At 36.6% G+C, this 12,345-nt stretch overlaps 1 protein-coding gene across 1 annotated transcript in view; it reads left to right on the plus strand.

Moving 5' to 3' along the window:
• Positions 1 to 12,345, plus strand: part of LOC123698727 (zinc finger protein 184-like) — a 55,583-nt gene that overhangs the window by 14,617 nt on the left and 28,621 nt on the right. The window contains exon 5 of the mRNA XM_045645479.1: positions 7,275 to 7,394. Within this exon, the coding sequence (XP_045501435.1) occupies positions 7,275 to 7,394 (120 nt within the window). The remainder of the gene's footprint in view (positions 1 to 7,274; positions 7,395 to 12,345) is intronic.

The following is a 12,345-nucleotide window of genomic DNA, read 5'->3' on the forward strand; positions in this document are numbered from 1 at the left end:
ACGAGCCCATATGACTCGCATTGTCAAAAAGTTATCAGATCTCATGTAGAGCCAAGCTTCTAACACTACACGCCCTAACTCTTCAAGGCCTAACTTCACAAACTCTACACCTTAGTCAAAATATGTGGCTTGGCCATTTCGCTACATTCACATCGGCGTAAGGTGAAAAATTAATTCACTGTTCATAACTTTTGTGTTATACAATAGTTCTTGTTGTAACGAACGGCCAAGCCACTTATTAGGAAATATGTACCTTAAGAATTTTGATGATCATCAGTGAGTCAGTGACGAAATTAGCGTTTTTTAGATATAAATAAAATCTGAAGTATAAAAGCTAATGTAATTAAAACTTAATATGTTCAATAAGTCCGCTATTGACAATATATCCCGAAAATTTTGTTGATCTAGCATAATCCAAACCCAAGTTATGAGGGTTCAAAAAAACGTCGAAGCGCTTCAAGAAAAGGTAGGTAGTGCCCGTGCGCTTCGCTTTCGCTTGGCTCGTCTTGGCGGGGGCACTACCGTGCCCCCAGATTATTTTTTTGAATTTGGAAAACCAATACACTTATACAATTATGTATACAGTAACGTATGACTAAATGAAGAAAATAAAATGAAGTGTTACTTATATTAATATAGAGAATCATTTTTCCAGACATCAGGCAGCCTGGAATGTAACATATGCAAGATGCGTTTTAAATTGACAAGAATTCTCAAAAAACATCTTGCTATACATGCGAAGAAGTTTATATGCAAACACTGCCCACATGTATCTAAACACTTGTGAGTAGAATAATCTATATTTATAACCAGCTTTCCGCCCGCGGCTTCGCCCGGAGATCACGCATAGAAAAACATTCTTCATTGGTGCTCCGCTTCTGTTGGTCTTAGCGTGATGGTATATAGCCTATGGCCTTCCTCGATAAATGGGCTATCTAACACCGAAAGAATTTTTCAAATCGAACCAGTAGTACCTGAGATTAGCGCGTTCAAACAAACAAACAAAAACTTCAGCTTTATAGTATAGATTTACATACTTACTGTGTCCTGCGGTTTTACCCGCATTGCTCCGTTCTTATTGGTCGTAACGTGATGATGTTTGCTCAGTTTTCGATAAAGCAGGCGAAGCTGCGGGCGAGATATAGTATAAACGTATAAAAGCTTATGAAAAATTATCTTATGTAATATATGTGTAAGATTGATTAGCATTAATAAAATATGAGAACATCTCTTGATCTTATTTGGTTTAAATATGTAAATAATTTTTTTAATCGTTTACGGAAATATTAAAAATGTTATACATTTAAGTAAATAAGATGTTAAGCTTTATTTCATCAAAAATTACTCTTATTTTATTAAAATGTAGATAAGATTATAATATTCACTTCAAAAACCATTTTTTTGTGTGTGTTTTACTATTATTTTAATTAAATGGAGTTCTAATATCTACTATAAAAACATGACATTTGTATATGTGTTTATAGGACTCAAGCTAAGCAACACCTTTTCTGGCACAAAGGCGTTAAGTACAAGTGTCCATACTGTGAGGAGATGTCGTCGTGAGTATGTTTTGATATTTTGTAGATAGATGTTATTTTACTAGTAGATGCACCTGACTTCGTTTGCTTTATGTGGTACTTTGATATTATAATTTATATTTTGTATAAAGTACACTATTAAAAAGTAAGCTCTGCCAATATAAGTTTCGTCGAAATAATAAATGTCCGAAGAAAAACTCTGCTTACGCGTGTATCAGGCAGGGTTTTCTTATGAACGATAAATAAGACTTTGAACATTACTGCAACGAAATAAGGTGCTAATTCAAATGAATCTGTATAAAACACAGCTCTTACATTTTCTGGCGACGTAATAGTAATTAACTAATTATTTATCGTATGTCAATGAATATTTTAGCCGAAAATGTAAATTTTTAACTAGTACCTATATATTTTTATCTATTCACATATCCGCCACCAAGTTACCTAGAAGAGATTGCTTAGCGATAAGACCGCCTTTCAAGTGATAAGAATCACTTAGGATATGAAAATAGCTGTAGTAGCTATTGTCCAATTCTCAGATCTACCCATTAAGGTGCTCGTAAACGGGCTAGTTTTTTATTGGTCTAAATGCTGAGTAGTCCACTTTATCACAAATACTGACTGATAGAATATGTCCAATGTATTTTTTTTAATTCGTGTAGTGTATCTATGAAATAGATATATACATTGTCTCACGTACACCAGTGGTGGGGTTAGCTCATAGTTGTCATTAGTCTGTAGTAGTCAGTCAAAACTCAAACTCAAACTCAATCATTTATTTATTCAATTAGACTTCTTCGAGAAGCACTTTTGAAACGTCAATACATATTTTTACATTTACCACCGATTCGGAAAGCAGTATCTATGGAGAAGAACCGGCAAGAAACTCCATAGTTGCTCTTTTCAATCGTATCAGTATTACAATTTAATTTTACAAAATATATAACTGTATATTATCATAATATGCCAGAGAACTGTCCTGTGGTTTTTACGCGACAACCCTCCATGGGTTTTTATCTTCCATATATTCCTTAATGCTGTAATAGGCTCTCTGAACTAATACGTTTTTTACATAATTTTTAAATTTGGCACTACTAAACTCTTTGATACTATGAGAAATTCTGTTGTAAAAAAAGTATACCTTGGCCCATAAATGAATTTTTAACTTTGGCTAACCGATAAAATGGAATTTCAATTTTATTTCTGTTCCTTGTGCCATAACAGTGTCTATCTCAAAGTCGACGCCTGATGCCAGACTGGAATGGACGAGCGCCCGCACTATTGAGTGTAGGAGTGAGCCAATGCAATTCTACCTAAGTACGTACTGTTAGTACAGTACAATTTGTATTTTTTTATTAAATAAATATTTCAGGACAATTTTCACACACGGCACGATCTGATCCCATACTAAGCTTTCGCTTGTGTTATGGAAACCAGATGGCTTATAAAAATACATATATAATTTTAAACAAAAACATATATAGATAATTACCACCCAGACACAGGAAACATCTATGTTCATCACACAAATATTTTTGATAAGGTTTGGCACAAAGGTCTCATTCATAAAATAAGAACAATGCTACCAAAACAAATTTCAGATATCTTAGAATCGTATATAACCAATCGAGTCTTTAGAGTTCGACAAGACGATGCCTACTCGGACCTCAAGGAAATACGAGCTGGTGTGCCACAAGGAAGTGATTTAGGTCCCATCCTATACCTTTTGTACACGTGTGACATCCCAGTATTAGAAAAAAACATTACTGCAACATTTGCTGACGACACTGCTATCATGGCCACAGGCATCACTTACCAGGAAGCAGGAGATAAAGTCCAAGAAGCTGTGAACCAGGTCTACGAATGGACTCGGAAATGGCGGATAAGATTGAACGAATCCAAATCCGTTCACATAAATTTTACAAACAAAAGAACACAGATTGTCCCGATACTCCTTAATGGCCAACAAATACCTTATGCTAACACGGCGAAATACCTTGGTATGACGCTTGACGCTAAGCTACGCTGGAAGGCTCACGTCAAGAAGAAGCGAGAGGAATTAGGCTTGCGCTATAAGAAATTGTATTGGCTTCTTGGAAGATACTCCCAGTTGTCGATACATAATAAGCTTCTCATATACAAACAAGTCCTCATGCCATTATGGACGTATGGTATTCAGCTGTGGGGCTGTACCAAAAAAAGCAACATTAACATAATACAACGTTTCCAAAATAAAGTACTGAGAGACATTGTAAATGCTCCCTGGTACATCCGTAATGGTGACCTCCACCGTGACCTAAAAGTGGACACCGTGGACAAAATTGTTCAAAAACATGCAGAAGCTCATCAACATCGACTTCATCATCACGTGAATGTTGAGGCTATCCAGCTCCTTGACACCACGGACCTAGTGCAAAGACTAAAAAGGACTAAACCCTTTGAGTTAGTGTAGTGATAAGTGAAAAGTGAACAGTGACAATTATCTGTATACCGAAGCACACGAGCAAAGTGACTTACTTCCCCTTAACAGACACTAAGCAAGTGACAATGGACACTCTCTTAGAATAAGTTATTTAGAAATTTAGGTTAACATAAAATTACTTATTAGTCTTACCAACCAAGTCAACCGGTCAGTCAAAGTTATTGTTCTTATATCTAAGTGTACTAGTTTTAAGCTAGAATGTTTTTTATTACCCGCATACAGAAAATTCACGTCGTACCTATCGCACGTGCGCATCAAGCACCCGTCGGACTACATTTGCGGCTTCTGCGGAAACTCGTTTGTTTCGCAGCTCGGACTCAACATGCACAGGGCCCTAATGCACAAGGGATTGAAGGTGAGATTATATATTTAAACTACTAATGCTCTCAAACGTTCAACCATTTGGATAAAATATAATTAGTTTAGGGAAAATAATAATTAATAATGCCAAAATGTACCTACTTACTGTACATATTTAAATATACACACGAGTTACAGTAAGTTGTACGGACGTCATATTGAAATCTTATCCATGATTTAAGTGCAATACTCCTCAGAATTTGGCGGAGTAGTGATTTACATGAGAATATTCGTTTAACCCTAGGATAAATCTTTGGTGAAATATAAAAATAGTTTAATCATAGATAGTTCAGGATACATCGCCCATTTTTGCAAGTGACTACTATCAAGCTGATTTTCCGTTTGTAGCTTTATTTTGATGAGACACCGAATAATTTCGTGTACGAAACTCTCGATTGTGGTAGCTAACAGAGATAACAAGGATAAAATTTTTTGATTTGATGGTTCTCAAATATTTATTACGCAATTTGTAGGACAATATGTCTGTTGAATTATATAAACATTAACTAAGGGAAAACAAAAAAATCAGCTTGTTAGTAATCATTTATGATGACCTCGTTATCGATACACTTTGGAAAGGGGGACTCTTTGAACCAACCATAGATTTTGTAGGACAAATATTTTTTCGAATAATTTAGGATATTATCTTGAGATTGAACAATAAAAAAAATTCAGTTAGTAATAAATATTTGAGAACCATCAAATCAAAAATTTTTATCCTTGTTATCTCTGTTAGCTACCACAATCGAGAGTTTCGTACACGAAATTATTGGGCGTCTCATCAAAATAAAGCTACAAACGGAAAATTAGCTTGATAGTAGTCACTTGCAAAAATGGGCGATGTATCCTGAACTAAGAATAATTGCTGTTATACTCTGGAGTAAGACTTATTCTTGCTTCGTGAAATCCACCCTAAATAAAATAATTTATCTTTTAAAAATGTTCCATAGTCCGTTTTTGTCTCTGAAACTCAAATTCAAAAAGTTTTTTATTCATGTGAATGTGTTACAAGCATTTATGATTTTTTTTAACTATCACCAATCACCATATCCCTAAATAATACGTAATTATTTTTCGATCAACTTTTTAATTATTAGTATGCTATGAGAGTTTGCAAGGATGGATGGATGTTAGTTACTCTTTCACGCAAATACTACTGAACTGATTACAATGAAGCGGGTTTTGCTTTAAAAACGCGGGCGAACTTTAGTAGCAATAATAAATATAATTACAGATGCCGGCCAGTAATGTGGACGACAAAGAGGCGCCATATTGTGAGGCGTGTGACGTCAAATTTTTTTCCGTGGAAGCGTTCAAGCGACATATGGTCACAGCGAAACGGCACACGAAGGAATCTGAGAAAAAGTGAGATTATTTATAAATATTATTTATTTTTATAATATTTATTTATTCACCTTTTTAATCCGGTTTAATCGATATGGCTCTGACACAAATTTTATCCATAAAAAAATATCATTTATTGGTGCAATTTCGTTATTTTTGAAGTGAAACTTTAACTTTGTTTAGCGTAAAATTTCATGGCAATACCGTCACGTAATGGAGTAAGGCGACGATTTGTTTGAATCTTGCTAAAGAAGTTTCACTTCTGACACGAGTGCTCGGCACACACGCCCTTTTTATTACGTACATTTACAAAATATCAGAAAACATAGAAAATACCGACATCATTAGTCTTACATTCACTGGCAAAAAATACGAATACATTTTTAAGCACACTAATTTGCGAATTTTTTTTTTTACAAATAATTATTTATTTTTATGAAAAAAAAAAATTATCTTCCAACATTTCCTAGGAACGGCTGTCGCCATTGCGGTGAAACATTCAATACGGAGAAAGAGCTGCGTGTGCACTTGCGCGATTTTATCCACACGAAGAAGAAGAGACGCGACAAACGCACTTGGCCGATTAATTGTCTGCATGTATGTTAAACTAGCTTAAAAAAAGACGGGTTGCACTCCGGGAGTGCCGGCAGAAGTGAAAACTTAATTATTAACGTTCAGCATGTTTGATATTTTGGAATGGTATCCGTCTTACGCATGGAATATAAGGGCTAAAAAAAAATCCGTCTTACGTTTTTTCGATCAGGCCACGTGTCCTGACGCGAGTTTAAGATTTTTTACCCAACGCCGCTAAAGAAGTTTTCACTTCAAAAATAGAAACTAATTCAAAGAAAAAGCCCCATAGTTCCTCTGGGATTTCCGGGATAAAATACTGCTTATTCACCGCCTTTCATTGTAATCGGTTTGGTAGTATGTATTTGCGTGAAAGAGTAACATACATACATCCATCCTCACAAACTTTCGCATTTATAATATTAGTAGGATTTCGAAATTAAAAACTTTATAGTTTTTACCCAATTTAAACGCAAATTTTTAATTGCTGCTCTCTTCTCCTATCTGTGTTTAAAACGTCGGGTTAATTTCTTTTTTATGCTATTGGATAGCAAACGAGCCGACGCGGACGCGTCGCCTGGTGTTAAGCGATACACGCCGCCCATAAGCATCCACTCCACTGGGAAGTGGATGTGTTGCTATCCTCAAAGGGATTTGGAAGGAGTTAGGTAGAAGGGGCGAGGATGGGAGGGAATGAGGATAGGGAAGGAGAGGATGGGTAGGGGATGGGAAGGGATGTGGGCCCTTAATAATACATTATTATGAAAAAAATCTTTAGCCTCCTAATGATTTCAAGATATAAAAATAATACTATAAAATCGCCGTGTAGCTATGTGCAAGCACAGATTAGATACTAGGTTTAAGTGATTTTTTCATTATTTATAAACATTTTCGTAGATACTAAATCGATTTACTTTATAGTAGCATGAAAACTAAAATTAAATCAACTTGTTTCACCCAAAACTGTTCATCCGTTTCAGTGCTCAGAAGAGATAACTAACGCGGGTGCGTACTGGGCCCACTTCAGGAAAAACCATCCAGATAAAGAGTATCCCGTAGAGAGGAAATATATTTGTGACGAGTGTGGAAAGGGCTTTACGGTAAGTGATATTATTATTTTAAATTATTTATAAGTTATAACAGTTGTATTATTATTAACTCAATTTTATTCTACTATGAAATGAAACTTAGGAATAAATCGCGGTTAAAATAGGTAACTTATAAACTTAGAGCATTAAACCAACCGGAGACGACACGCGCAATTCTTTCATAGTCAAAAAGTCTGTCATTTCCTGCGGGGGGAGTCCACACATACAAATAGTGTTAACACAAACGCATTTTGCGATTACGTCGCTACACACTCACACGAAAAAATAATCAAACACCAGCATAGACTATGTACACACACAAACACGTACAAACCTTGGTACAAACACACACATAGACACCGTGTCTGTATTCAACATCAATGTAAACATCGATAGTGCGAAAACGCGACGATAATTTAAGTCGATAAAAATTATTATACTTATCGATACTTTATGATCAATGAATTTAGAATTTTAATTTTAATGATAATTCAATATTTGTGATTTGTGACATCTAAGTATTTATAACGAATAAAAAAGTCGTGTCTGATCTCAAAACATTGCAGTTAAAAAAGTGTGCGAGATAATAAATCTATACCACATGCATGATACTTATTTAATACCCGGTTAAACTGTACTATAACGGACGTCGAGTTGAGAGGTCGTCGTAAAGTCGATTTGACACTTTCAAAAAAATAAATATGCGTAACGAAAAAAAAAGATGGAGTATATTTCTATAGTAATTTTCTAGTTTTCAAAAATTCGTAACTCAAAAACTAAAAGTTTCCGTCAACTGAAATTTCAGATTTAGGTTCCATAGGACAACAGCTAACCACAAAAAAAAATTACCTCTCTCAACTAGACGTCCTATAAAGTAAAGCTGAGCCTTTCAAAAATTTTAACTCAAAAAATAAAAGTTTCCAAAAATTTTATAATAATTTTAGATTTAGGTTCCATTGGACAATATAGCTAACAACAAAAAAAAATGTTGTGTAGTTTTATGAAACCACGGTAAAAGTGAAACTTAGGCACAAAATTATCGTATTTGTACGATAATTATCGTACGGTTCGACCGTCACGCGACATGCGCTACACAGAGCAAAAAGTTTGAGACGATGTAATAAAAGTTTCACTTTAACAAGAAAAACATTTATTTTAGTATTATTATTATTTTTACAAAGTCAGTTAAACTTTTAGGGCCGATTTTTCAATCCTTGGTTAAAATTTATCCGTCCAATAAAGTATTACAGGAACATTTTAAAATGTCACCTGTAACTGTCATATACGGACAATTGCAATACATTTTTGAAATGGTAGTTTAATGGTCGAACGCATGAACTTGTCCTTACAGGCTGTCTCCGAGTGGGGTGAGGCCAATCTGGTCAAGTTCAATGCGTCCAAGACCCAGGCGTGTCTATTCTCCGCAAAACGGAGTCCATTCAACCTGACTCCGTCCTTCCAAGGTGTATCCGTGCCGATAACTGACCGCCTCGAGCTTCTTGGAATCACCTTAACGCCTACTCTTAATTTTGGTTCATACATTGAATCCAAAGCCCAAGTAGCCTCAAAAAAGCTCGGTATACTGGCGAAGGTGAGGCAGTATTTCAGCCCGGGACAGTTGCTCAATCTCTACCAAGCACAAGTCCGTTCGTGCATGGAATACTGCTCTCACCTCTGGGATGGATCTGCCAAGTACCAGCTGGAGTCGCTTGAGGCGATTGAGAGGCGTGCCAAGAGGCTCATAAACGACGATGTGCTAGTAGGCAAAAAACTCCAGAGCCTCGCTCATCGTCGCAGAGTGGCAAGTCTATCGGTTTTTTACCGGATACACTTTGGAGAGTGCGCTGCGGAATTGCACGACTTAGTTCCGCCATCCCCATTTTACCATCGTTCGTCGAGGCGCACAGATTCTAGGCATCGCCACATGGTTGACGTTCCATGTACCCGGACTAAGCGGTTCGGATCGACATTCTTTATTCGAACCGCTAGGGACTGGAACATGCTTCCTGAGTCTGTGTTCCCCGATGAGTACAATATGGGGGTCTTCAAGAGGAGAGTGAACAGGTACATTCTAGGGAAGCACGCTCCATCTTAGGCCACATCTCAGCTTACCATCAGGCGAGATCGTGGCCAAGCGCTCCCCTATCGCAGCAAAAAAAAAAAAAAAAAAAAAAAAAAACGTTATTCGATGAATAAGTTTTAACCAAGGATTGAAAAATCAGCCCTAAGTAATACAAATACTCGTATAGGAGGTAGCAACGTTGACAAGTGAGCATTTTAGTATAGTTGGTTCTTTGATATGCTGTTCCTCTTGCTATTTCGGTTACAGTCCGGGCTGTCTGGCTGGCCGCAGTGGTTGCGTTTAATAGTGCGCATCTTATCTGCACAAATGCACAGGAAAATATCCTTAATTTAAAGTCATTTTTTAACGCGTAATTTTTAATCTTTTGCCTTTAGATAGATCCATTAGACATACATTTTTTATTGCAAGACGTTTTTTTCGTTGTTAAATAGGTGCCAGACGCAATTTTTATTTCAAAATAATTAAAATATCATCGAAATAAGTGAAATTCCATCAACATGAGTCCCAGTGAAGGATAAGTAATCACTGTGTTACTTATACTATATATAATATTATATATATCGGCCCTTCATCTGCTGAATCGTGTGCTGGCCTCTGATGCCACAATTGATATTTTTGCTGGCGGTGCAAGTTCTGTCCTGCACCTCTTTAGCAGGTGCTTGGATGCATTTAGCCGTTCATAGTGTGTTCGTTTTGATTTTAATTTTGGTTAACGTATTATAACTAATTATATATAATCATTCAATGTATGCTTTGGTATTTTAACTGTAAGTACAATGAATGTTTCAATAAATGAATAAATAAATAAATAAATATTCATTTTACTATTTACAGTTTTTTTGCAACAATCTACCATATCGCCTCCTTTTCCCAACGAACCTCAAATAGGACGTTAATGTAAACTTGATAAAAACCAAATATCATCAAGAAATTAAAGACTTTTTAACGGATTTTAAACGCGATTTATTCATTGTATTATTTTCCCAAGTCTTTAATTTCAAAATGTATAATACTCGCGTAAAATCAAACACTATAAAAATACAAATATCATCAAATTCATATTTATACCCAAAAGTGTAATAAATATGAAACCATCTATTAAAAATATTAGTTTACTAATTATTCAATATAAGTATTAAAAGAGGATAATATATTATAAATAATAAAGTTATTACTTACCTTTTAAGCGGACTCATGTTGATGTAATTTCACTTATTTCGATGACATTTTAGTCATTTTGAAATAAAAATTGCGTATGGCACCTATTTTACAACGAAAAAAACGTCTTGCAATAAAAAAATTATGTCTGATGGATCTATCTAAAGGTAAAAGATTAAAAATTACTCGTTAAAAAATGACTTTAAATTAAGGATATTTTCCTGTGCAGATAAGATGCGCACTAATAAACGCAACCGCTGCGGCCAGCCAGACAGCCCGGACTCTAACCGAAGTAGCAAGAGAAACAGTATATCAAAAACCCAACTATACTAAAATGACTTTTTTTTAAACGTTGCTAGCTCCCGTACCCCAGCAATAAGTAGGTATTCAAAGTTTACTATTGGTAGAGTTTTTTCAGAAAACAAAGTGCCCGCGCGCGGGCGACCTCCGGCATCGTTCGTTTTTTGAATTGTTTGATTTCGATATCGATTGTTTTATTATCGGCGATACCGATATATCGGCTTGCCGATTATATCGACCGATATATCGGTATCGGTATCGTTACAACCCTAATCTATACATATACATATATAAAACTCAAAGGTGACTGTTATTATTATTATTAGTGATCTATCAACGCACAGCCCAAACCACTGGACGTATCGGGCTGAAATTTGGCATGCAGGTAGATGTTAGGACGTAGGCATCCGCTAAGAAAAGATTTCCCGAAAGTCTTGCGGGAACGGGGAAAAACGGGGATGCACGTACAAAGTCGTGGGCGGAAGCTACTTTTAACTATAATCTACCACCAGATAGGCCCTCGTGAAGCCAGTGACCGTAAACGTTGGTAGAGCCGGTGCAGCATCACTGAACGTGCGCCAGGAGCTTGGTCTACTCGAATGTGCGGTCTACTTGGTCTACTCGGTTAAATAGGTTTGGTCTACTCGAAGGTGCGGTCTACTTGGTCTACTTGGTAATCTAGGTATGGTCTACTCGAAGGAGCGGTCTAATTGGTCTACTCGGTAATAGGTTTAGTCTACTCGAATGTGCGGTCTACTTGGTCTACTGGTGAAGGTGCGGTCTACTTGGTCTTCTCTGCGAAGGTGCGGTCTCCTTGTTCTACTCGGAATTTGGTGTGGTATACTTGGTCTACTCGGAATTTGGTGTGGTATACTTGGTCTAATCGGTGAAGGTGCGGTCTACTTGGTCTACTCGGAAATTGATGTGGTTTACTTGGTCTATTCGATAATAGGATTGGTCTACTTGGACTAATCGGTGAAAGTGCGGTCTACTTGGTCTACTCGGTAATCGGTTTGGTCTCCTCGAATGTACGGTCTACTTGGTCTACTCGGTAATAGGTTTGGTCTACTCGAATGTGTGGTCTACTTGGTCTACTCGGAAATTGATGTAGTCTACTCGAAAATTGGTGTGGTCTACTTGGTCTACTCGGTGAAGGTACGGTCTACTTGGTCTACTCGGTGAAGGTGCGGTCTACTTGGTCTTCTCTGTGAAGGTGCGGACTACTTGTTCTACTCGGAATTTGGTGTGGTATACTTGGTCTACTCGGAATTTGGTGTGGTATACTTAGTCTACTCGGTGAAGGTGCGGTCTACTTGGTCTACTCGGAAATTGATGTGGTCTACTTGGTCTATTCGAATTTCGATAATAGGATTGGTCTACTTGGTCTACTCGGTAATAGGATTAGTCTACTCGAAGGTGTGG

Source organism: Colias croceus, chromosome 16 (assembly GCF_905220415.1).
Source record: "Colias croceus chromosome 16, ilColCroc2.1".
Taxonomy (NCBI): domain Eukaryota; kingdom Metazoa; phylum Arthropoda; class Insecta; order Lepidoptera; family Pieridae; genus Colias; species Colias croceus.